At 40.3% G+C, this 27,842-nt stretch overlaps 1 protein-coding gene across 3 annotated transcripts in view; it reads right to left on the reverse strand.

Annotated features, from left to right (window-relative positions):
- The window catches only part of SLIT3 (slit guidance ligand 3), a 469,203-nt gene that overhangs the window by 148,393 nt on the left and 292,968 nt on the right, over positions 1 to 27,842 (reverse strand). For all 3 annotated transcript variants that reach the window (XM_032124874.1, XM_032124875.1, XM_032124873.1), the window contains 2 exons: positions 18,510 to 18,651; positions 3,498 to 3,569 (listed from right to left, as the gene is read on the reverse strand). In XM_032124874.1, coding sequence (XP_031980765.1) covers positions 3,498 to 3,569; positions 18,510 to 18,651 — 214 coding nt within the window. The remainder of the gene's footprint in view (positions 1 to 3,497; positions 3,570 to 18,509; positions 18,652 to 27,842) is intronic.

Raw genomic sequence — 27,842 nt, forward strand, 5'->3', positions numbered from 1 at the left:
AACCTTTCCATCCTTCCTCTCTCCCCATGTCTGGACGCTAATGAGTGTATAACTAATGGTGCCTGAATGTGCAGAAATGTCATGCTGGGCGACGACACTCACTTCATGCAGATGCACTACAATCAGCATTAGAAGATAATTAGACACATTATTTCCTTTCCATTAGAGCCCAAGTTCCACTGCTGTTGGATAAGGAGGTTCCATCTCCTTCTGACTTGACTGAGAGAAAGGGATTCAATTTTGTCCTTGTATTTTTGTTCCCTTTGTTTGGCCTGATCTGGTAGGATTGCACTACTCTGTGTTTCATTTACATCAAGCCAGAGAGAGGCTTTTCTAAGCTGCACAACTAAGACAATTTAGATGACATAAGGCTCATTTTCATGGTTTAGGGTATCTCTGAATCACTCAGGTGAAGTGTGCCTCTTCAACTGGAAATGTAATAAAATTATTAGGATTCCACTCAGGCAGGGATGACATCAGTCACCTCATACTCCCTCCCTGCACCTCTGACAGCACGGTGGAAATCTCTGAAAAGGCTGTTGCACACCTTGGAGGGTGGCTGTGCTCAGTCACCAGTGAGGGACATAAATTGGTTTTGACTTTGTGCCAGGGGAGCAAGGATACCCTGCAAGTTGCTGAGTAACACATGACTGTATGGCTTAAATATCTTCACTGTAAAAGGTTTTGAAACAAAACAGATTTATTTTTAGATGCAGCCAAATGCAAAACTAATAGCATTGGCTGAATATTCTCTTTGTTGACTAACATTATTAAAAACAGATTACTCGATTATCTCTAACATATAAAATGGACTGGAAAATGGTTCTCATTTGACAAGAGTACTCAGCATAATCCATGTCATATATGGTTTAGTTTTTAGAAGCTGCTTAAAAATGTAGCAACTCCACAGAGCTACTGGGAAGCCTGTGAAATCTCAATGTGTTTTCTGCTAAAATGTGGTAAAATTAATCTGACAACATGAAATGCCACTACAAGCATCAGAGCTACAGAGGTGCAACCATATCTTTCAAAGTTATTCCATGTACTTGGTTCTTACTCTTGCTCTACAAACTTGTTAGTTAAAAGCCTCAGAAGAGCAAAGACAGGAGATGTGGGCAATTACGATTAAGTTCAAGACAAAATAGATTTCAGCTCCTTTACTAAAACTCAATCACCAAAATAACTCTCCCGTCCTGGAAGTTGTTGAAGAGACATTCTAAACAGCAAACTTCAGCTATATGCAAGTATAACACTTGAATTAATATACATTTTCTGCTATCATCTTGATCTAATAATATCAAGTCATATCAAGATTATATTGGACAAGTGGACCTAATTTAATAATTAATCTCAGTTATCCAATTAGTTAAGGAAAAGAAACTTCATTATCTTGCAGGAAATGCTCAGTAAAAAATCAAAATACAGAGAGTACAGAGTTGCAAATGAGGACTATTATCACTATCTTACATATTTATTCACCAGAAAGAGAAAAATACAATACCATTTACAGGGTTATGCTAATACTATCCTCTGAATGATATAAAAATATTATTATAGTAGTTAATAGCAATAATAACAACAATTATATAAATGTTCTTCATTTGTACCCCCAATAGGGCCTCCATTAATTGGATTGACAATCTTCCTGCTATGGCACTGCTCATTGAAATCAAAGTGACATAAATGAAGAAAGGCCAACAACTTCGGTGATATTGAACATATCCTTCCTCTAAAGGAAAGGATGGATGATTCTTTTGTTTTAAGAGATAATCTTTTCACCAAAGTACATTTTTGTGTTAACAAATCTTGAAAAGATGGTGTCAATAATCTCTTTAAATACTGAAACAAATGTCCTCAATGAAACTATGTGTAACAGAACTGTTGCTCAATTCAGAGCCTCAGAACAAACCTTTAACAAGGAGACAGGTGGATAAACAAATGGCAAAACATGTTTGTTATGGGACATTCTGCAGCCCAAATACCTGTCCCAAGTTCTCCCACAGGATCCCGTCGCATTAACTAAGCTTTGGCACAGATCATCTGGCACAATAACTTATTATCTAATTATGAGTTCAGATCTCAATGAGTATGCCAATTATAGCCCAAAAAGCTGTTAACACAACTTGCTAATGGAATTCTGCTGTGAAATTCTAGCATTAATCATTTCACATAGGAAGTGCTACATTGGATTGGGCAGCTAGTCCCATTAAAGAACTTTTTTTTTGGTCAACTCCCATAAAACTAGGGTTTGCCAATCAATGAAAAATGAAAAGACAGTAAAACATTGCAAAAATCTAAAATTAGTCACACCTTAGAATTTAATAATAAAAAAGTTACAAGTTAGGTCACTGAAAAGGGATCCATCATTATTCACTGAAATTACCGTCTTACTATCCAATACAGTACTTCTTTAAAAATACATACAGCTATATTGAAAGTGAGACAGAAGAATAGAGACCATCTAAGATTGATGATTTGACCTGTTAAATATTAAGATCCATATTTACAGCTCTTCAGCTCTAGGAAGTTTGCTAAGTTTGGACTGGAAAACACAGCAATTTTGCCCTAAAACCAATGGTATGGTGAAAGCTCATTTCAGTTTCCCAAAGCATCAGCTATCTGATAATCCAGTGTCTTCTGTGAAATGAGCTGACAGCGTCTTAATTCCAGTGTTGTTCATATCAGAGAAGACCTGCAAAGACACTTTTTCATCAGCATTAGCACTGAGCTACAAAGTCTGAATGACTTCTGGAAGTTACTGCTCTGGTGGCAATGTCAATTATCTCCATACTGTGCTGAAGTAGGGGTAACCTGGTTTACCGTTGTGTCATTGTGCAACTGCCACATCATCTCTCATACATCACTCAAAAATGAAAGAAAAACCTGACTGGGGGAAGGCCCCATGTTATCTGCATGACAGCACTGCTACACATCAGGATTTTTTTTTTTTTAAATCCAAAGCGAAAACACAAGGGGTAATAAAAGAAAGAATTATCTGGGTATCTACTGGTGATCAAGCAACAGAGAAAACAAGCTCCAGCAGGTTTCTTTGTTTTCCTCTAAACAGTCAAACCATTTCAACATCAGGACATCAAAGGCACTACAAAAAAATCCTCACTGCTCTGCAAGAATGTCACTCCTGCTATAACTGGGGTCAGCCACCCTGACGTGCTGCAAACAGGCACCAGAACGGATGAGAAAAAAAAACAGAACTTCAAATCTTTTCTGAAGAAGCAGATTTGAAGTTTGAACAGACTAACAACTAATTAAATCACATCGTTTATAATAGGAAGTGAAATTAAGCATTATTAAGGATTTCATGCACTGTTAGGCATCCTGAACCAAATTCCATTGTTGCTCACTCTCTGAAGAGATGATTTATGCAATCCCCAGTGATTTCAACACAGAATTGCCGATATGTTTCTAAAATGAAGATATTGAACTTGAAGCGAGAAGATTCATGATTGCTCTTGCATGTTGGTCTTATTAAAACTTACATTCTCTTAAGCTTCTTGTACTGGGTGAAAGCTCCAGGGGGAATGATTTTGATGAGGTTTTGTTCCAAACGTCTGAAAACAAACAAAGCAATATACATGTTAACTACGCAGCTACAGGACAGGAATCACATTAAATACGACAGCACATTTTATATAAATATAAAGCAATTTTACAGGGTTTTATGCAAAACATGTTTTTATTTTGAAGTCCACTAAATAGAGAAAATACCGAGAAAACGACTTAGAAAAATGAAATAATCTCTTTGGTTGCACTAAATTGGTATAGAAAAAATGCCACAAGCTAAGGAAATTGCACTTTTAAGGCTCATGGAATTAATACAGAATAGTAGGCATATTTTAAAGTTAAGGTAGAAAATAGAAAATACAGATGCTTTCCCTGACCAGCCGTTGTAAATAGAATGTAGCTATCTAAACTGAAAGTTAGTCTAGGCTGTGACAGCTTAGTAAGCAGATTAATAATAAAATCAGACCAGTTCAGACCTGTGGGAACATGCTAAAAACCAAAGTGAATTCTCTGCAAGATGAATTCAGATTTTTAAGAGGGTGGGGAGTATTTTATGTTAAAACAGTAAAAAAAAAAACCCTGCATCTTCCTATTCCAACTACCAAATACTGAAGTTTTTCTAAAATATGGTCCAGACTACATGAAAATGCTGCTGGTTTTATTTCCAAGATTTGGCTTGAAAGAAGTATTCTTTATGAAGTACCATAAATGCGTGTATCACTAGCATAAAATGTAAGCAGCTTTAACATACTGCACACAGTAACCACTGAGATTAATTTCTGTTCCTTCCCAGTAGTACTTTTGAGTATTTGTCAGCAAGTTCCCTGAATTCCTGCTATGAGGAATGGCTTCTCCTCAGATGAACTCTAAATGTTTGTCTCAATTAGAAATGTAAAAGTGGATCCTCAAACAACAAATTCCACTGACCATGGTGGAGCTAAACTTCTACTGAGTTGGGACTGAGACCAAAATGTGGTTTTACCTTGCTCTTAGTTATTATTGAAACGTTGTGCATTTTTTTCCCCAAAGTGTCATAAAAAGCAACAGTTTAAATAGTAAAAAATCTGTGGTTGAAAATGGCTTAGAATTGAAATACAAAAACATATTGGAATGATGGAATGATGCACTCTAGTCATTCCAAGTTGCTGCAGCAATGCAGAGGGGAGGAAAAAAAATTTAGAACCAGGAATGATGATAAAATGAAATGGGAGAAGGGAGAAGTAAATCAAGGTTTGTAAAGTACTAGGGAATAGTAGAGAGCAAACGTGCAAGCTCTCTATCCCTCTGGTGATCTGTGCTTTCATAAACAAAAGAAAAAAATCCCCTTGAAAATAAGATAATTTGCCAGTTCATTTATACTCTAAGAAGCTATTTAAGTACAAATATTTTGATATTTGCTCAGTCAACTTATACAGCCAATGTGCTCGCCCTCTTTTATTTCTGTAGCCGTCTATTTTTTAAAGGTTGTGATCAGAGTTAATTCTATTCCTTGTTTTGTGATTTGAATTAGTGTCTGAGATTTCCCTTCCAGTTGGTCTAAATATAACACGCTTCATTTCTGGCAAGTCCACAGTGAAATGCAAATTGCTGTGAGCTCCAGCACGCCACTATTGTTGGGTGTTTGTCACCAGAATTAGCAGCACACACTCTTCCCATAAAGGCTTTTTGTCAGCTTGCCAGTCGGGTGTTTAACTCCTCCCAAGTGTTTCTGTGCAGACACTTCTAGGAACAAAAGAGGGTCATGCCTGCCTGATTCCCTGGCCCTGGGGATGGAAACTGGGAGTCCACCCATCCTGCACACCGGGGTAGCACAGCAGTCCTTACAGGGAAACCCAAATACAGGGATGTGGGGTGGGATGTGGGGTGGCGGGGGGGACGACGTGTTGCTTTTTACAAGCAAAATTCCGAGGCAATTTTAGTGACTCAAGGGTGGAAATACACACAGAATTTTCTACCCTTATAGGGTGAAAAACAAGTCCAAAACTAGAATAGCCACAGGTCCCAAGTAATAAAAAATAAAACTAAAAAAAAAGTACATTTCTAGAAAAAATGGAGAGGAAGACTGAAACAGGAGTTATTAGAGAGTTGCCTTCTGAAGCTACCTAGTGAACTCTTCACCCTCTCCTACAAAATCTGGAGCAAATGGCCTGCACAGAAATAGATGGACAAGGCTCTTGTCATCTGCTGCTGTATTTTCACCGTAGCGCCTGACAATTTTTTCTTCCATGAAGCCCTTTGCAAATGAAGGACTAAGGACTGCACACAACACGTTCTGCTCAGTGCACTCCACCTTGCAGATGGTACCACAGGAGCACCACGGGCTCTCTTAGGGTGTGTTTGCAGGTGGGCTCCAGCTTGGGCACAAAACAGAGCAGGAAGGCCAGTGCTGCATTAACTAAGCCTGTGCTTTACCAGAATGAGGGACTAATCCAACTTCTATTTACTTTTTACATAAATGCATGTTATAGAACGGCAGACATAGCCTGAAAAACACAATGCAGTTACACAAGTAAAATAACAGAAAACACATTGTTTGTATTAATACTTCACTCTTTCACCTCATCTTAGCCTATACATGACAAGTCAAATACAGCAGAGGATTAAAAATCTCAAGAAACTCTAGGTTCTGCCAGAAGGGGTGTTGGCAATTTGAGGGTGATGAAGGCTTAATTAGAAACCATATAATGGGAAAGTGCTCTAGAGGCGCCATCTTTGAAATAAAGTCAAAACCAGTACTCTTCCCTAATGTTGTCATTTTTTCCTCCAAAAAGTGAAAAAGTGTAAAATGTACAGCCACATTTTATTTCAGAGAAGATTACCTGGGTTACCTAGAACACAACCTTTGGAAAATTGTGTTTTTATGGTCTATCCCTGTACTATGGAGTGCTGTCATACACTATAACCATCTGTGCTAGTGCAAAGCAACATCTGGGATTTCATTTTTTTGAGGGTATTACCAGATTATACTATAAAATAATTTTACAATACATTTGAGAAATCTGTACAAGGCACACAGTGCTAAAAGGCTAAATTTTGATAATTTAAACTACTATGCCCCCTCCCATTTAAGGTTTCTTACAACTCAACAAAATTTTTCTCGATTCTCCTGTGGTATTTCATATTCAGATCTATTTAAGAGACTCACCAAGTGGAATTCACAAAACTGATAAAATGAATTGGCCATGTTCAAACTCCCAGTGGCTTTTGTTCCTCCTTTGTTCCCCGTGCGGTCATGCCATGTCGCCTGCTGCCAGCTGAGTGCACATCTCCCCCCTCCTGACACACAGCAATGCTCTGTCTGCCTCTCCGAGCTTTATTTTAGAGGCTTTGACAACAACATCAAAGGACAGGAACAATTTCCTTTCTCTTCTCTAATATATCATCAGAGATTGGAAAGTATGAGGGCCCAGTGGATTCAGATCCACTTTTTCTTGTAATAACATGATGCTAGGCAGGATAAAGTCCTCCTTCTTCCCACTTCTTTTAAACGACTTTGCAGCAATGAGAGCAAAAAGTAAACATATCAGAGAAAAAAAAACCATAACAAAACAAACACGGGGAAACCATGCAGGTAAAGATGAAAAACTATCCCGGGGTGAAGAATAAGCACTTAGATTCCTGTGCTAATCCATCTCAAAGTTCACTGAGGTGCAAATCTTTTCATCACTTCCTCCTGTGGCGCCTGTATTGCTCACACCCAGGATAGCAAAACACAAAGGATAAAAAACTCTGCTTAACAGGGACTTAGCAGAGCCAGCTCACACTCAGGAGTGATGAAGCCATTCATCTTGAAGAGTGATTCCCCCTTCAGAGTTGGGGAGACAGACGTATTAATTTGGGCCTTAACTATCTTCCTTTCATTGAGGGAAAGAAAGAATTTGTTATTTGGGTCTCTAATGGAGCAGTTTGCTAGCAATTTTCCCATTTCAAACACTGTCTCAGCTGCTAATGTGCAGTGTTTTGTCAAGCTTACCTACCCATAACATAGACAAATCACTACCTTGGAGAAAAAGAGAGGGAGTGAAGCATCAGTACTGATAATTCTCAGCTGTCAGATGAATAGAGCCTACAAATGAGACAGCCATGCTCTATTAACAGTGCCACGAGCTCCTGCCTGAGCCGTGTCACAAACGTCCCCCTGCACGGGGCAGGCAGAGACTCTCCTGCTGGCACACAGAGAGCGAGTGGATGAGCCAGATTGCTCCCTGGGTCGGGGGCTCTGCTGGGCTGGCATTGCTCAGGCTGCCAGGAACCAAACCCCCAAGAAGCAAAATCACCTCCAAGAGAGCGAATGTGTGAGCAGAGCAGAGCAGAGCATCACAAACCTGTGGCACACTCATGCCTGGCAGGACACACTCAGCCTGTGTGTAGGGTGGTGGGAAGGGCAAAACCCTTCTTTTCCTCCTGCTCTATAAGCAGGGAACTGGTTAAGGACTATGTGGGGGAAAGAAGGAGCATTTGCATCCACCACGGTGACAAAACCTGGGGCTGGGGAGAACTGTTTGTATTAGGAAGGAGGAAATTTCTAGGGCACATAACAATCAATCCAGGGACTGAGAACAACTGGATTATAAAAACCTACTTGGACCATTATTTTATTTTATGTATTTCTCATCATATTTTACATATTATTTTATCTCATTTTTTGCATTATTTTACATTTTATTGTACATTCATCTCACATTTTGGGCTCTGATATCTTATCATGCATTTTGGCCTCAGGTATATTTTCAGTTTTCAAAGTGAATAAATCATACTTAAAATCTGGTCTTCTCACTACAGATATGAGCTAAAGCTGATCCCTGCCCTGACACCTTTCTTGCCTCTTCATCTGAAACACAAGCTTTATTCCTACCACGCACAACAGGTTTGGGTAGCTGCACCAAGGTATTTACCCAAAGCCAGCCCCGGATAGGAGGTGCCCTGGCTGGGGAAGGGAGGAATGCTGCCCTGCAGTCACACAGTCAGGGCCTGCAGCTCATTCAGCAGCGAAACACTCAACAGCCACAGTGCAAGGCCAAACCCTGCAGTCCTGCTGCTTCAGAAAGTGCTCATGGACCTATATCCCAGAAAACAGCTTTTTGTGTCTCTCACTCCTCAGTCCTCAGGTAGAAAACAAAGTGCTTTGGGATGGCAGGACACTGAGGACTGTAGAAGTCTGTGCTTACTGCTGGTTTTAACAGTGACAGCCTTCAACCTCCACCCCAGCCACACTACCACCACTATAAAAGCCCTGAACACATATGGTCCTCCAAGACTTTCATACTGCTGCCTTTCATCACAGCACCTGAATGACTTCCAAATAAAATTAGTAATAGGCATTATAAGTCCCTCTTATGGAGTCAGCCTAAGGAAATGGAGAGCTGAGAGCCAGTAAACCATCCCCCTGTATTGATATAAGGTGATAACTGGAGTTTCCCTTTGTGTTCCCTTTGGTGCTTATTTTCAGGGTCTAGCAGTCGAGCTCCTGCTGTAGTTCTATAGACAGGCCTGCTTCTTAACAACTCACCTGAGGGCAGATCTTCAAGAGACAAAATCCTATCAACAATGAAGGGACTTGTCAACATAAATCTACCTAGGAAGATACACAGATAATTCTGCTCACCAAAAGACATCTTTCAGAATGAAAACAGATGTTTCGATATGCTCCCTGATACCATGGCGTTATTCTAAAAGCAGCGCTAGTGACATTGGATCTTCTGACACACCACAGTGAATTCAGTTTCAGCTGACACAACTGTGCAGCTGAGCAGTTGCTCAAGTATCAGCTGGTAACCACTGAATTTGCGGTGGCAGTCACATTAGGAATCCATCACCTCTGTTGTAGCACGTTAATTTTGCATTAAATACAGTACAGACAAACAGGAAACACCAGAGAAATCCGCAGACTGATATTTCACAAAACATCCTTTGACAAAACACCAATGTCTCTCTAACCACATAAACACAGAATGCAGCATTGTGCTGCCAAACCTCAAAGTTTCTCCATCTACCACTGTGATACTCCACATTTGTGGTGGGAATTTTTGGCCCTTCTCATCACCTCTCACTGTTCCTGCCACTCTCATCCATATATTTTCCTTATTTTATCTTTGGAGGGCGGTGCAGCCCCCCCTGAGCTCTGAGCTCCCTCCCACTGCAATTCCATGACTGCAGGGACTGCTGCTGCGTTGTGCCCAGATGTAAAAGCGGAGTCTCCAGGTGAGCTCCACTGAGCCATTACCTGTGAGGATGTTAAAGGTTAATTAGAAGCTCTTTTGGGGGTAGAATACAAAATAATGCCTCCCTGCTCTTTTTATAGACTAGACAGGTAATTTCCCATCTCAGCAGACTTTGCTGGGTCATGTGGACTTGGGATCAGGATTTGCAGGAAGAATTTTACCACTATGCAGGCCTGTGGCTGTGAACACAAATGCAGGAAACAGAGCCCTTAAGTTGAAGAGATTTGGCAATTTCCAGGTCCCTGCTGGTAATTCCATACCCTGTTCAATCAGCACACGAGTTCATGAGTGTTGGTGTTTCTGAGATGCTGTGGTGCAGTGAAGAGCAGAGACATGGATCCCACTCCTGGATTTTTGTGACACCCAAGGAGTTCAGAAGGCTCCAAAGAGACCATCCCACAGGGTGCTGCATAGAGGATGAAGTTCTGGTACTCACTTCCACAGCACAGCATCTGCTCAGAGCTTCACTCAACCCTAAACCGCTGCTGAGCACTCTTCACTGTTTGTTTTTTTTTAATTGTTTTTTAGGGGGGTGTTTTGGGATTGCAGGTTTTTGTTGTTGGTTTTGGTTTTTTTTTCCTGAAGCTTGAAGTCTTATTAGGGAGACAAGATAGTTTCTCTAGTAGCTGTGTGAAAGCAATCATTCACCAATGGTTCAATCTGATAAATATAAACCTGTAGGAATAGTTTTTAACAAGCCAGACAGAGAATATTTGCCTCACTGAGGAGCTCTGTGAGGTCGCAGAAAGACTGACCCCTAAATACATCACATTGCTATTTAATTATTGCTCAAGAAGGTCACTCCTGACCACCCTCTATCGGCTTCCAATTACTTCAAGAAACTTCCAGCCCTGATCACTTCCCACATTTTCTCACAATGAGGATTTCAAGTTGATTTGCATTACATTTGTCAAGTTGTAAAACAAAACTACTCTTTTAGAGTTAGTGAAAATGGAAGTAAACTGACAAAAAAGGTAAGAAGATCTTTTTAATCTCTAATCTAATTCATTGTTGAGAGCTCTGTACATTCTGTAACATCTGTTTTTACTGCATATTTCCAAATACTGACAAGAAAAAAGCAGAACACCAGAAATTAGCAGGAAAACTAAGTGGCTTTCTGGTAGTTGAAGCTCTGCCACCTGAAATATTTTCTCAACAGATTGTGTCATTTGACAATAGGCATTCCTCAAATCCTTTCTTCTTTTCACAATCATTTTAAGCAAAATAAACAGAACACGTGTTAGCCAAAAGACAATTAGTATTTCATCCAGTAAAAAATCTGATTAGTATATTTTATGTCAAAGTTGTGATTTTATGCTATTTTATTTTCTGTGATTGTTTTTCCCCTTCACAATCAGCTTTAAGAATGCATATACTGATTATACATTGCAATGTCTTCACTTTGCTTGGCAACACAGGAACTTTGCAGTGAAGTTTGTATTAGATAAAAGATATATGCCTTTTTGGTTATACTGTTCATTTTTATCAATAATTATTAATTTATGTTTATACTGGACTAAGTGATATCTCTGGGAAAAAGAGACTACAGACACACACACACACGCGTAAACCCCCCAAAAACCTAAACTCAAACCAAAAAACCAAAACAACCTCAAACCTTTTAAGTTTACTCCTACACAGCTTGCCAGAGTAAATTAATCTGTACATAAGTTTTTTTTTAAAAGAAATCTCCCAATTATAAAAAGTAGTGCAAAGGGTAAAAATTGATGTGGCCAAAATGAAAATTACCATGTGTATGAAAACTAGATTTATCAAAACAAACCCATCTTCTTGTTCTTGTGGATGACATTAGTTACACAACCTCAGAAATAAAAGTAAAGATGTAGGAAAAAAATCTGCCTTGATCTTGCAGAAGAAACTCCCTGCTGTTACTGCTTGTTTCTAAAACTGAAATGCAGCTTTCTATTTTCCTAAATTTGTCTCAGCAGAGAAGACACCTTCATTCTTATAATTTTCCATATATTTATATTTTCTCTGCTAACTATCAATCTAAAATATTTTATTTATTATTTCTTTATTATTGTTGTGTCTTGAACTCAACAGAAAATTTTCTACGTATTTTTGGCCTGGCAAATTAAACTACTGTGGAATGTAAGAGTGAATGACACAGTTTGCCTAGTGAGATCCAGAAAACAGTTAGTCAGGTTAGACATGAGAAGCTGTCCAGAGCCAATTTACAGCACTGAATGAAAATCATATTATATGATTCAACTACAGGAGCCAATCTGATTCCCCAGCCAGAGGACTTGCCACCAGAGGCAATTATGGAGCATTTACTGCAGTGTTCAAAAATACTCTGCTGGCTTCAGCTGCAGCATTTACTGGAAGCCAGGGAACATTATTATCATTTTCTTTCAGGAGGAAGAACAGTGTTAAAAGAAAAACTGTCATTCCTTTATCCATGAAGCTTACAGTTTCTACACACTTAATATTCTTGATAAGAGAACAACCTCTGGCCTTTATGAAACTGAGAACTTCAAATTGTTAATAAACACGAAAATGCTGTTGTGTAGTTAATTTATAATTTATGCAACGAAAAATTATTCTTATTATAATGAATAGTTACCAGTGCTCAATCCTTCTATAACAGCTTTTCTGACTTTATTTTAATTGGAGGAAAATTCATTTGGAATGTACCAGTAACTCAAACACCCAGAAATTTTCATCACCTTCTTCAAATCACAAAAGCTTCCTAAAGATTCCCAGCTGAAGTCCTTGCTGTCCTGAAATACACATTCCTAGAGGTATTGAAGAACTGAGAAGGCAATTTCTTCCCGAGACAATCCTTGAAACAAAAAACACAGCAAACTTGTCTACCTACAGGTCTGCAACACTGCCCAGCACAGTGGTACCCTCATGACTTTAAATTTGTCAGGAAACCATTCATTAAAGGTAGAACAAACAGAACATTACATTACAAAGTGATCATCTTGCAGAAAATTAGGTTTGTCTTCATTTTGCCAGAACCATGAGAAAACCAACATTACATTTTTCCTGTGCTCGAACTCTAGAATTTTTCCTGAGAGTTGGAGTTATGCACCAAGACCATTCACTACTCATACCTACAAAAATATCAGCTATTCAGCTACCAACTGTGAGAATGGTAAACTAAACCCATGCAGAGCAAGTGACTAAAACTGACCTTAAGCCAAGCCTAGATGCTGGCGGAAAGGCTGCCATCCCAGTTTGCTCCGCTCAGCTGTCAGACAAAGCTGTGGGTATTATCTCAGCAGACATGGGTGCCTAAGCTGCACTTAGCCTTGAGGGAATGGCATTTTACTGTCTGGAGCAATTGCATCAGCATTTAAAGAAATGGCCCTCGTTTCTGATTCAGGTACATCCTACCCAGCTTTACTCTTGGCTCATTCAATTATATTTCTCTTTATCTCACCAGACAGAGAGTATGGGACAGGTTAAATAACAGTGGTGAAGCAAACTTGATGTGAAAAGATCTCAGATCTGTTTCAAGATTTAAGGATATGTTTTACATTCTGGAGTTTGATTTATAAGTCTGCAGAGGACTGAGAGCTGGCTTTTCAGAGTAATCAGCGCTGCACAGCACAAAGTGTTCAAAGCACAGCGCCTGTTGACTTTTGCTGCAGCTGTGAGTCCTCAACACTTCTGAATGTCTCAGCTGACTCAGCCAGAACCCAAGATTACATCACTAGTGACCACCCATGAAAAGTTTGCGCAAGTCACTTGCCCAGAATCAATTAATAAAACCACTGGCAAGAAGAGACACAACCCAATTCTCTCAACAGCATTCATGAGATTATCTTCCCCACAGTCCCCATCTTACAATTTTCCTGTTTCTGCAACAAGTGAACAGACCCTATATACCCAGGCTCCCTCCCTACACATCCCTGATGCATCCCTAGACAACAAGAAATGAATCCAAGCTTTCAACAACAGCATGAGACTGTGCTGTTGTTAAAGTGAAAACCACAACAAATATATACAAAAGCTTTGAATGACGACTGCAGCTACAAACATTAACTTTGGCATTTTCTAATTTATTTTTTTTTACTTTAGAAAAAATAATATGTTTAATTTAGTGGATGCAAACCCAAAAGCTAAAATAATTAATTCCATCACAAGGAAACTCAAGTGTAACAGAAGTATGAGTCCCAGACCCCTATAGTGCTCTCTAACTGGAATTGCAGCAGTGAAAACAGGAGCTCCCTGTGTAGGTTAATAGTCAATCTGTGCCTAGATAGTCCCTAACACACAGGGACAGACACACAAATTGTTCTTGTGTTTCCCAAGTACGTGGTAAGGAGGCAGGAAGGCTCTCCAAGATACCTGTGCTTCCTGGTGGGAAGGGACTCCTTGGCTCCACCTTTACCCTCTGTTCTGCCCCCACAGCCTGCCCAGCCCCAGTGTCCCAGCCCTCTTGCCACATCCCTGCAGCCCACCCTGCACAGCTGGTGTCCCAGGCTCACTGCCACCAATCTCAGGCCTTATCAGCAAATATTCCTGACTTTCTCAGACTCTTTCTCAGCACTTTGCTCACCCTGTCTCAATTTCCTTTGTTCCCAATTCTTATCCTCATGTTTGGTTGTTTTCTCATTTGAGTTCAGCCTTCTTTTCCCATCAGTTTCTGTACTGGGCCCAGCTAGTTTACATTCTCTCAAGCATCTGTCCCAACCACAATCCAGCCTCCAGCTTTAGCAAATAATTAATTCCTTCTTTTAAGCAATCTGAAGATCCTTCAGAGAAGCAGCACCCAGTGCCAGTGGTTGCTGCTCCAGCATCTGCCTCCAGGCATAAGCACTCTCTGGCAGCAGGAGGGGGGCTGTGTCCTGCCTTTGGGGGGCTGTGCCCTGCTTTCACTCAGGAAAGTCTTGCACCAACTGTTATCAAACACAAAGGCAGAAGTGGTAGTCCCTGCACTACTGTTTTAAGGTGTACAAAATTCTCAGGCAAGAGCTGCCCAGAATTCATATCCTAAAATACAGCCTTGCTTGCAGTGATAAATAAAAAATGAGTACATCAGTTTGAGATAAACAAACAGCATGAAAACGTCATTCTAAAGAAGGGGCTGAGGAAGAGTGTTGTGAGGTGGGAATAGATTAATAGGGACTTACTGATGCCTGTCCATGACTGGGAGGCATCAAACAAACATGGCAGGCAGGGCGTTGAAGCAAATACAGTTTGAAACACTACAGCCAGGGCTGGCAGTGCCCTTACCCCAGTGCCCACATCCACACATGCAGGAAAGCTGTCCTCTCCCTGGCATGAATCAGCCAGTCACTGATGACTGAGAAAGCATCTACCCAGCCCATGTCCTGAGCCAAGAGCAGCCCAATCCCTGGGCTGAGTGAAAGCTGCTGTCGCGGCACACGTGTTTGTCACAACACCCTCCCAGGCTCCCAGAAGCTGGCAGTAGGTCTCTTCTATCCCCTGGCTTTGCTGGGCCTGTGGGCTGAGCTGTCATTCAGTTTGGCAGGTGCTGGCTGCAAGGTTGTGGTCAAGTTTCAGCAGAAAAGAAATTCTTTGGAGACTTTGTCTCCTCTTAGTCTGTTGGTCGTCCCTCCTTCCCTACATCTCTCCAACATCAAGCCCGTTCTGCACTCACATGCTGCTCGCTATTTACCTTGCATGCATCTTCTCTTACCCCTTCTAAATAACTGCAACCTCTCCTTTTACTGTAGATGCTGATCCAGTGTAGTGGAATGACTGTTTTGTTCATTTACCAGCAAACCACCACATAATATTAATTTCGGTATTTCTTTTCAGTAAATGCCTCCAGGTGCTTAATGACTTTTGTTTTCACCCACAAAACTTTTCTGTGCTTATTCTCATGTGTTTCTCTATGACACAAACTGTTCATTTCTCCTCTGAAAAGCAAAACAGAACCACTTTGTAAGCAGAGAATCTTTTATAACACTCAGCACACAGTTTGTATTCCTCAGCTTCAATTTCTCATAACTCATTTTTCCTCAGTCAATTTGGCTGCTGCTGTCAGCTCCCAACTGAACAAGAAGCTTTATAAAAAATGAATTGCATTCTCTACATTCTTTCTACCTATTTTATGAAATTATTAAAAAGCAAGTCTAGGATACAGATTTCTAGCTTTCCTAAATTGCTTATTTAATAGCAAACATTCTTGCAATGAAGTCCTTCACCTCGAGGAGTAATAGAGTAACACAACAGACTTCTAAGTCATATGTGGCAGAGGGAAAATTAGCATCATATGATGCTTGTTTTATGTCCCATGACAAGTGAGTTACCTGTTTTGTGATGGGTTTTTATCAACAAAAGAGTTTTAGGACTTGTTGGCAGCTTTGTCAGAGAAGGTTCTGCCTACCCATGCTAATGAAGAAAGGTAGGAAGGTTGAATAAAAGATCTTTAATTAATACTGAAACAAGAGTGAAATGTAGGCCACCTTTAATAACTGTGTTAGAGCAACAGCTGCGTGTTTCATTTTTGTAGAAACCCTTGTCAGTCAAGGGTTCTTACCAGAACAATTTGGCTTACAAGAAAATACAGAGTTAGGGGGAAATACAAGAACTAGTTGAATTCCACGTCCCTTGGGGTTGGTATTGGGACCAGAGCTGTTTAACATCTTTGCTGGCGACACGGACAGCGGGATTGAGTGCACCCTCAGCAGGTTTCCCAACACCACCAAGTTGGCAAACTGGGTGTTGTGGTCGGCACGCTGGAGGGAAGGGCTGCCATCCAGGGGACCCTGACAGGCTGGAGAGGTGGGTCCTGAAAACCTCATGGAGTTCAGCACAGCCAAGTGCAAGGTCCTGCAGCTGGGCCAGGGCAATCCCAAGCACAAACCCAGGCTGGGCAGAGCATTGACTGGGAGCAGTCCTGAAGAAGGAAGACTTTGGAGAATTGGCTAACAAGGAGCTCAACATGACCTGGCAGTGTGTGTTTGCAGCTCAGAAAGCCGCTGTGTCCTGGGCTGCACCAAAAGCAGTGGGACCAGTAGGGTGAAGGAGGTGATTCCATCCCTCTGGTCCACTCTTGTGGGACCCTGCTGGGAGTGCCATGTCCAGCTCTGGGGCCCAGGGCATAAGAAGGACATGGACCTGCTGGAGTGAGTCCAAAGGAGGCACAGAGACAATAAGAGGCTGAAACACCTCTGCTATGGAGAAAGGCTGCGAGAGCTGGGGCTGTTCAGCCTGGAGAAGAGAAGGCTCTGGGAAAACCTTAAAGTCCCTTCCAGTGCCTAAAGGGGCTCCAGGAGAGCTGGAGAGGGACTTTGGACAAGGGCATGGAGTGACAGGACAAGTGGGAATGGCTTGAAAGTGACAGAGGGTAGGTTTACATGGGCTTTTGGGAAGAAATTCCTCCCTGTGAAGGTGGGAAGGCCTTGGCATAGGTTGCCTAGAGAAGCTGTGGCTGCCTCTTCCCTAGAAGTGTCGAAGGACAGGCTGGATGGGATTTGGAGCACCCTGCTCTAGTGGAAGATGTCCCTGTCCATGGTAGATGTGATGCCTTGGAATGGCTACCTGAAAACAGAAGCTGGACAAGATTAAGAGAATAAAAGTAGGTATTTATTGAGTGCCTTCAATAGGAACACCTTGGGCAGTCAGAAGCTCCCAAGGGGCTCCACCCAAGATGGATGCTGGGTCACGGGTTTTTCACACTTTTATAAGTTTGGTCCATTTGCATATCAGGGTTAATTCTCCAGTGATAATTTCAGGTAATTATGCCATTACCCCAAGTTTGCTCCCCCTGTCCAGAGGCTCAGTTTACCTATTTCAGGGCCTGGGACAACAAGGTGTCCTTGAGTTCAGGCCCAGAGAGGGTTTGTTATGTCTAACCAAAATGTGAGAACAGTAGCTGACAGGCTATATGAAGTTTCAGAGTTACATACTAGGCAGTACAGGATCTGAAAAATATAAAAGCTAAAACCTAAGGCATCAAATGGTCTTTAGTATTGCTTCCAGTCCAAACATTCAATGATCTTATGAATTTATGCTTTATCATAGTAAATTTTGCTGTGTACCAGTATTTGTACAGCAAAAAGAAGCTGGATGAGTCCAGTGACCATACAAATATTTGAATTTATGTTGTGTAGGCTGCAAAAGCTGGCTGGATGTCAGAAAACGCTGTATGACAAGAACCTAAATAGGAAAAGAATTGATCTGCATTCCCTGTGGACTAACCACAAGCAAAATGGTTTAATGTAACAGTATTTCAGGACCACAGTAATATGAAGTCATGGACACAGAAATAGATGGTTACAATTCCTAAAGGTAGTAAAGGCAAACAAGTCTGTAAAACCAGCATCTGATTTCACAACACAAGTCACAAAACTGTTAAAGAATTGGAAATAACAATGTGGAAGGCAAGAAACAGAAGGTAAAATCAGCAGGGACAATTCTGATGTTCTGATTCATTATAAATGCATCCTGCCAAGGTAAAAAGATGTCCCTCCATCTCATGGGGAAATCACTGACTAGAAATAAAAGAGGATTGTGTATTTTCATTTACTGAGTGCAGAACTGCAATTCCATTTGTGAAATGTAAACACAATCTGAACTTAAGGCACCAGGAACTTTATCTTGCTTTCAGGTAGGGCAGTACCAAACTATCTTAATTTACATTTAAAAATGGTTTGAGCCCTTAGAGCACAAGAACAAATCAAAGAGGACAACTACAATACACCTGATAACTACCTAGAACAGTTTTTAAAACACCTGCCTTTCTTCCACGCAGGGGGCCATGATGGAATAAAAAATGGAGAGACGTGGAAAAGATTTGTGCATTAGACTGGCACTTACATTTCCCAAATGTCCTCTGGGAGGTTGGCTGGGATCTCTGTTAAGCCCCTTCCCCGACAATCCACGACATTGTTGCTGCAGGTGCAGGCAGAAGGGCAAGTGATGGAACTGGCGCTGCACGACGGGGGCTCGGACTGGGAACCTGAGACACAAGGAACACATTAAATGGTTTTTAAAAATGATTGGCTGAGATTTTAACAACAGAATACATCAGGCTCTGAGTTTTGCAGATCCTCTTACTATATAAAGTAATAATTTATTTGCAAGTGAATATAATATTCTACAAATCAACTGCAAAAAAAACATGTAAAAGATTACTGTGTTCTTATTCCTCCTCAGTCTCCACTCTATCAATCTCCTTCCCTCATGAACACTTCCCTGGCCTCCTTCATGATCACCCATATCAATTCATTCAAAGATTTTTAAATTAAGCTTTAGGCTCAAGTAGTATTTCCAAAAGTTATCTTTGCCTAGAAGTTTCCACTACACAAACACTTTTTGAGTACTTTTACACATTGAGAGACTGTCAGCAGCGACGACTTATGTTTTTGAAATGAGGTAAACTGTTATGGCGTGAAGACTGGGAATATAAAACTAGTTTTTTCAAGATTAGACAATGCAGTTAATGGAAACATAAAAAGAATTTAGAAAAACGTGAGTTCAAACCTTCAAACCCTTGCTTAATCTAGACACAAAGAAACAAAGCTACTCACAGAGCAAAGGTGTAGCATGAGGACATTGCTCTACACAAATTCTAGTCAATTCATTAGATTCAGGCTCAATTATGTGTCATTACATTTTTTTGAAACTGTAGCAATTATGTCAATTTTACTTAAATGGTTATGATTCCTACATTTCAAGTTTAGATATATGCATACATTTAGCCATAGGTAAAATGGGTTTGCTATGCTAATTGAGGTTATCAAGATGTAGCAGTTATTGGTTTATTTATAGTGAGTCGTATTTCCAAAGTACATGAAACACAAGAAGCCTCGAGTATCTTCATGTGTGAAGGCTTGTGCAGGTAAGAAGTGAAAATCGTAAAAGATTGGCCACCCAAAAGGTGGAAAAATAAAAACATCGTAGTTGTCAAAATACAAATACATACAAAAACTTGGAAAAACCATACACAAAGCTGTACATTCTTGGGTTTGTCTTGGAAAAGACCATGACAGATACTTTCATGAATTCTAACTACAGGTAACCAAAAAAAAAAAAAAAGCATCAACTTGCAATCCAATGTACATTGGGACAATTAAAAATGTGATAAACATGCAGCATTCCTTTAAATTTCCTCTCTTGATTAATGCCTCCATACCCGCTCGGCTTGGCCCTTAACTCTACACAGCTGTGTGAGCTTATATAGAAAGCTACACGTCCCTGCTTTCACAGCCTTGTAAACAGCACAGAAAAGTCAATATTGGAGAGACTTCTGTGGCATCTCTAAGTGTCATTATTTTCAAAGGCAGATATAGCTTCAAAGGACATCAGCTGAAAACTTCTGCAGGTGACTTTACACTTGCAGAGGGAGCCCTCCTGGAAAGCAAAACACAATTCCTGTGAAATCATTCCTTCTGTGAGAAAGGTGTTGCATTCTGATGAGAATTATATTCAATTTGTCTGAGTTTCCTTAAGTTCAAGCATACTGTCATTTAAATATTATTTTGTAACCAGGGCTGACAGAACTGCCTTATATTAAAATACAATGTCTAGTTTCAGGATAAGATCACCATTTCAACTGTGGGCAAAACATTGCCAAATTCAAATACTGGATTTGAAATATTTTTATTGGGTCATCACCTAACTTTTTGTCAGGACACCAGAAGAAAACTGTGGGTTTCACAGCTCTGTGTTTTAAACATAGCTTTCATTGATGTTAATCAGAGCTGTGAGTTGGCAGACCAGACCTCAGAGCTCCAATCCAGGCATCCAGAAATTAGATTTTAAGAGGTAGTGACTGTCTGGAAATGAAAGGATCTCTTAGGAAATTTGTGGCATGGGCAGGAGTCAAATACATTCTTTATGTGAGTGGGCAGCTGCTTTCATCATGAGATGATCCTAATGATCCTTTCTCTTTGCTAAAATACCCTGTCTCATTTACAGTCCACTTTCCAACCACCTTGACAGCTGCAGGTAAGGAGTTTTCCATCAACAGTCTTTCATCTCAAGACAGAGAAGAATCATCTGGGCTAAAAACTACTGTAAAAAGAATTCAACAATGTAATTAAAATCTAAATCCATATGCACATGGTCCAAGGAAATAAATTCATATTTATCAGGCAACCTGAACTTTGACTTGTTCCAGTTTCAAGATATTATTATTGTCTTAACACAGTCTGAACACGTGACCATGCATTTCATACAGTAGTTAAGTGGTAGCTATTTGAACTAAACAAGAAAAAACAACTTCACTAATTAAACATGTACATGTATAACAGGCAGGACAAGCAGCTCTCTTGGGTTTGCTTTCTGGCCATAGAAATGCAGGGCACACGTGCCACCGTTGTCAGTTAATAGAATTCCTGCATAATTGACAGACATGCTGCACAGCAGCACTGCCAGCTTTGTCTTTCACAGAGTCTAAAGTTTCTGTAAGATTTTAACTGTGACTAGTTCCAAAAGTAGTTTATATTGCCTCAAAATGCACACAGTCCTCTGTTGTGTTTGTGTGACAACAAGAGGTTTGCTCTTGGACCTGATCACTAAGTTTTACCTTTTCTCTTTGTCTGCCTACCTTGTGGTACAATGGCCATAAGCAAAATGAAGGACAAGCAAGTGCAAACGAGCTATTGCAAGCTTTTAGGGATAGGAAGAAATTATCAAATTAGGAAGAAAATTCAGAAAAGTTTCTTCTCTGGGAGGTAAGAAGTTGGCAACAAGGCCAAATCTTCCATACAACCGTTTTCATCTCCACGTCTGATGTGCTTTCTGAAGAGGCTTTGTAGCAGGGGAAAAATGCATTTTGCACAGTTATAGCACCACAACATATCACTGGGGGTTGGAGAAGCAGTAATACACTCCCTTTTTGTTAGGGCACAGCATGAAAAAAGCTGATGTGTTGCCAGTTGGAGCTCTAAGAGTCATTGCTGACACCACTGTATCTAAATCAACAGCAGAAGGTTTAGTGGAGCTCAGCTCAGCACCTCCCCAGTTTGTGTGACACAGCACTGCAGAGTGCTGTGAAAGACAGGGCATGCAAGGGGGGATTGGATAAAGCAGTCTGAAAAGAGAGAAAAAACAGAAACAAATCTTTGTGGAACAAAAAGCGGGCAGCAGCAGTAGAATCAGAGAATCAATAAGGCTGGAAAAGACCTCTAAGACCACTGAGTCCAGCCATAAACCCAGCACTTCCAGCACTAAACCACATCCCCAACCACCACGAGCACACTTCTTTCTTCTTCATGAGCAAAAGGAGATCTAGACTGTAGATTTCTGAGAACTTTAATGATGAAAAGACTTTGTGTATAAATTGCTATTATTATAGTGAAATGCTTTTGCTTATGTGTTTCCTTGGCAAAGAACAAAGTACTGTATTGCACATGCACACTCAACAGGCATCTAGCACATATTCCATCAGCTCTCACACAAACAATCATCTGTTAAGGTAAATGTTTCTTGAATAACATTAGAAACAGAATTTCAAATCTGATTTGGATTTAAGGGCCTCACTTCAATGAGGATCTATTGTTAGCAGATCTATAGAATTAAAGCACAAAAAAATCCAAGGGAATTTAATTAGTTTAATGTTTGTATTGTTGTGGAGAGCTGTTAAAGACTGGTCAAGAAAACAAGTCTAAGTAGGCTATGGAATATAAAGTTATTAAAATTTGGGTATGACTTTCATAGGTTTGCAGAGTATAGGCATACAGATGATCAAGGGCCCTGACGCAACACAGCCTCTAAAGAAGGATATTTGAAACATAAAAATGAATTTTCCTTTTGCTGACAATAGTTCTTCAAAAGAAAAGACACGGGAAAGGCAAAAATATTTCAAGATTTCTCTTTGTGTCCTTCACAAGTGCAGTAAACTCCTTACGGCGTGGATGCAGCAAAAGGAAATGACCACGGACAAATCAGCTGCATTTATATTATTCCCCTTCTGAAGTTGTTCTCACAATCTGTCATTTCACCATTTCAGATCTTTTATAATACACAGCAGCCCTAGTTCATCATGTTAATTATATTTTTCTCTGTGATAAAAATCATCAACTCAGTCATACATTTTGCTGAAAGAAAAACGCTAACAAAATGTGGAAGCCACGATAGGAGCATGATTAACAAAAATTACTATGCATTTTTTGCCTGATGCAGTGGAACAACAGTGTCAATAATTATTGTAGTTAATATTTGGCACCACTTTAATTTACAGTCTTAGACCATGTGTTAGAAGAAAAGAGGAAAGAGAGGGGAGACTCAGGACCCAGAAGTTTACAAAGAAATCAAATGCTTTTTTCAAATAAGTCTCTCATTGGCTCTCTTTTAAAAGCAGCAAACAGACTAATATTACAATTAGAATAGAATTATTATGGTGTATAAATGAACAGTTTAAATGTCCCAGGCATCTAAAATAAATTCTGCAATTACTAAATAAACTAAATAATCTCATTTGCACTGACACCCAATTACAGCACACTAAGCAGTGTGTTTTATTACCTCCTCACCTATCCAATCACCTCTGCAGCAGCTCCTTTCTACCAGCAAAACGTTAGTTATTTGTAAAACATGTTAATGGGTTTTAAGATAAATCTGACAGGACTTACTGGTTAAAAAACCTGTGCTGACTTTACATCATTTAAAGTATATCAGACATGAAATTATTGATCAATAAACAAAACACTACAAGTATTGCAGATCCATAGATATAGTATGACCTTTTGGGGTGTAATTAAACAACCCATTGGAAGTCCTGACAATGCTGGAATATCTGAAATCAATTACTACTCCATGAGCCATAGTTTGCACTAGATTCCCAGTGCTATATGAGCTAATTTATTCTAAGTTATGATATGAACTAATTTATTCTAAAACACCTAAAGCAGATGTGTTGCTCCTGACTGATGTCTGCATCCCAGTTTAAAGGGACGTTTGAGCACAGAGTCCCACAGAGAGATATGGGCAAGGGAACCACAAATGACCAAATGCAAAGTTACCATTTCTTATTGAGGGCAAATATTCCAGTAATGGACAAAATTTTACGAATTTGTTGATCCTACACAAATGTGCAGCAAATGGTTTGAGCAAATATTTCCATCTATGGTTGTTCAACAGCTATTTGCTGAGAAGAGCTTTAAGATTTCTGATTAGTAACTTAAGCCCCTAATTGATGTTAATACCATTGAGTTCATGGTATGCAAAAACTTGCCAGTCATGAATATTCATTATTTGATTCAAGTTCTCTTTTCTGCTTTGCTGAACGTTCCCAAACAGTAAATTTATCTATTAAAAATTCATGGCACATAAGCACAACAGTTCTGTAGGCAAAAGTCAACACTAATCAGTTTACAAATAAATATCAAGGAATAAAACTGGAAATACCCATCTACACCAAAAGGAAGGTCTGGCTTAATGAATGAAGCCTACTTTATTCTACAAAATCCTACTGAGCATGTTTCAAAACCTATCAGTAAAACAACATCACTGAAAATCAGACCTTACTTCACACTGTCTTATCCTAAAAGCACTAATATTGCAATTATTGAATTAACAATAATAGCACCACAATTATATGGACTACTACTAAGAAAAATGAACAAAGTAGAACAAAGAAGCAGCCTCAACCATAACAACCGAGGTTGAATGGGTGAATTTGTTCTTTGGAAGGATTAATAAAACAGAAACTGTGAGACAACTGAAGTCTACAAAACTATGATAAAGTGTTTTTCTCTCAGGGAAATTTATTCCACCTAAGCCTTCCAAAGGAGGCCAGATTATCTCTTATGCCCTGTGCCCGCTCTGAGCTTTTCTTTCAAGGTCCATATCCAGCCCTGTCAACACAGGCATGTTCACCTTAAAGCAGGTAGAACTTAACTTTCCAACTACTGCACCAGAAGGAAGGCTGCTAGTGTGCATTTGGTTCTCTGGGTTTGGACACTGCCTGCTCTTCCAAGGACTAAAAAAATTCTAATAGAGAGTCTTAAAAGATGGAGTGCTTCTGCAGCTCAAATGGTGTCCATGCACAGTCATCTCATTAATGCCAATTCCACAATTTGTATCAGCACTCTTGAAGGTGCATGTGAAGTGACATTTAAAAATAGGTCCAGAAATAATACAGCGAACTTATAAATATATTCAAGCATAAAAATGAAGAGGAACATAAATTATTTAAGTGGAAAGATGCCACCTGTACAAGGTTAAAAGATAGATAATGGCCATGATCAATTGTAAGCCTGTGAAGGGATCGTAGTTCTAAACAGGTGATCCACCATGGACTGTTCCATGAAGTTTGATAAAGTTATGGAAGGAATAGAAAGAGTTTAAGATTACTCAGTCCTTGGGCTTTGATTTACTGCTATTTGAAAAGGAGTTTTAAATACTACATGATTTTGTCTGCGTGCACGTTTTTCTTCGCTTCTGCCCTTATCTACATCCTGCTGCACCAAGCACGGGGCTGTCCCTGCCTCAGCACAAAAGCTGCTCTCTTCAGGAGGAGGAGGAGGAGGATGGGATTCCCTCCAGTCAGAAGCATTACAGATTGACAGAGCTATTCAGAAATGGCAGGCACAGTGGGACATGTCTCCTCATAATGACATCCAAGGGCTCCAGTCTGGTCATGAGCTTCCCCATGGACAGATCTGGAGTGAGGAAATGCTTTTTTCCAGGTCAGTGGGCAAGAACTGAAGAGTGAGGCACCATCCTCTTCCCTGGGCCGCCTTGGGATTCCATGGGGCAGATTCCTTGGCATTTGGAACATGCTAAGGAAGGAAGGGAAAATAAAGACCTTTCCTGGGACAGCCTGGGGTAGCTGCCTCTTGTCTTTTGCAAGAGGCCCCTGGTATATTCAAGCTCTTTAAGGTGTCTGGAAATTATAGAATAAAATTCTTACAGATCTTTGGAGCTAAACATGTTTGTCTGCCATTCCAAGGGGTAAATTCAATGAGCCAGGAGATCCCTTCAGTTTCGCTGTGGGGTGTTGGTGCCCAGCTCTGCCAGGGAAGCTGCTGTGAGAAGAGGCCAGGGCAGTTCTGGCTGCTTCCATTGGGCTCCACAGCTGAGCCTGCCCATGCATCTCCTGGTGCCTCTGTCAGAGTGCACCTGAGAAAGGGCAGAGAGGTGCCAAGCAGCAGGGAGCCAGGAAAACGCTGTGAGAAACAGCCCTGGGAGCAGCAAAGTCAGAGAATGAGACGGGGAAAGAGGTGCTGGAGCAGATCCTGGTTTCACCCCAGTGCTGTGAGGAGGGGGAGTGTGAGCAGCCAACCCACCACAGGTGTAATGCCACTATATAAAATCACTGATTTCATTATCAATAAAGCAGAAATTCACACAAACCTGGTGTTGACTTATATGCAACTTTGCAATTGTCCCCTATTAATTTCTGGAATTCTGCAGTTATTTTATAAGCAGCTCTGTGCTTACTTTCATTACTCTTACTAACTGTGTATTCATAAATGAGTTGCCAATCACATACATGTATTAAACAGAAGAAGTCTACAGATGCCATGCAAAGGCTTGTCCACATTCTCAAAGTCAACCCTGTTCCTCTGTATGTACCACAACTGCTCTCTGTGAAACAGCTCCAAGCACAGCTGTGGTACTGCCATGAAGCATTTTTTTTCTCTACCAAAATACTAGCAACACAAGTAGTAACAAAACAAACCACTAGCTTTGGACATTAACATAAAAACTAATCATGTTATTATTTTTAGAGCAACAGTTCGAAAGCTCAATGGCTGAATAATTATACCCTAACCTGCCATCATTAAATAAGCATTAAAGTGCTGTACATACTGCTCTGGGGAAAAGAGAGTTCCAGAAAAAAAGGCTAATTATACTGAAAGGTAAGACATCATTTTCAGTAATAAAACTAAATTTACTGTAATTAAAAGCCAATTTTCAGCTTTGGTCTTTAAGGAAATATTAAGTGCTGTAATAAATACATATTTATCCTTCAGATTCACAAGGTGGTCCCCCGAATGAAAAACACCATATGTGGCATCTTACATACTAAGCAAGTCAAGAAGTAAATTCCTACAGTATGAAACATCATCACTGCTAGCACAAGAGTAAATTTAGATTTGTAATAAGAAACTTAATGGGAACTGAAAACAAACAAACTGATAAATAGTGATTAGTATCTCTCCAAATTTCCTATACAATTTCATTTGAGGAGCAGCTAACAAACGCACAGTATTGAAATGTTTCTTCAGACTAAATGTAAATGTTAGTTTGTGGTAGCAAACTGTAACAGGACATAAAAATTCCCCAAGATCAAATTTAAGCTGCAATTTTTACCAAAAGGCTTTATAAGTCATACACACTTTAAAGCCTGCCTAGATTCCATTTTAAGAGCACTTACTGGGTCTGTGGATGGTCACAAAAAGCAAGAACAGTGAGAAAAGAGTTGCCCCATCTAAGGTGACTCACAGGTCACTGTTTTGGAAAGGGGTCACAGTTAGATGAAGTGGTTAAGCTCCCTTCTAAAAGCAATGAAGCAGCTGTACAATGAGGATGTCCCACAAGGCACAAAATGACCATTCACACACACAGGAAAAGGTCTCCTGCTGCTCCCAGTTTGCTTATCCAGCTCTTTAAAAACGAGGGCCATTAGCAGCTCATCTGCATGAACGGGGGATGGACTGCAGGGGGAGGAACCCTCCTCAGGAGCCGCTGCCCGGTACCAGCCAAACCTGCAGCATCAGCAAACACTCCTTGCCCCTCTTTGAGCTTCCAGGAGCCCCAGTCCCCCGTCCCACTGCTGTATCCTCCTGTCCCACTGCTGCCTGTGCACACACACGGCCGCAGGGTGCTTTAAACAGGAGCAGACGGGGGGAGTTCCCCTCCCCACGCACTTTTCCTTTGGCATCTCCTGAATGCTTTCATTAAGATGCTAAGCCTGAAGAGTGCTGTTTTATTAGCTACTCATTGTTGGTTGTCTCCTCAGCAACGTGCTATGAAGTTATTAGGAGCAATGACAATCTCCTGAGTTCCGTGGTCTGGCCAGAGTAACAGCTATGTTTGAAGACTGTTTGACCTCACCCAAACAAATAAATCTGCTTCCTTATTAGGGCTTCCAGTCTGCATGAAGCAGCAGGAACCTAACTTATTTTTCCACTTTATTATACCTCAGCTGCAGTCTCACCACACTAGATCTTCAACCAAGATTTGGATCAATCCAGT

The sequence above is a fragment of the Corvus moneduloides genome, chromosome 15, assembly GCF_009650955.1.
Source record: "Corvus moneduloides isolate bCorMon1 chromosome 15, bCorMon1.pri, whole genome shotgun sequence".
In the NCBI taxonomy this organism is placed as follows: domain Eukaryota; kingdom Metazoa; phylum Chordata; class Aves; order Passeriformes; family Corvidae; genus Corvus; species Corvus moneduloides.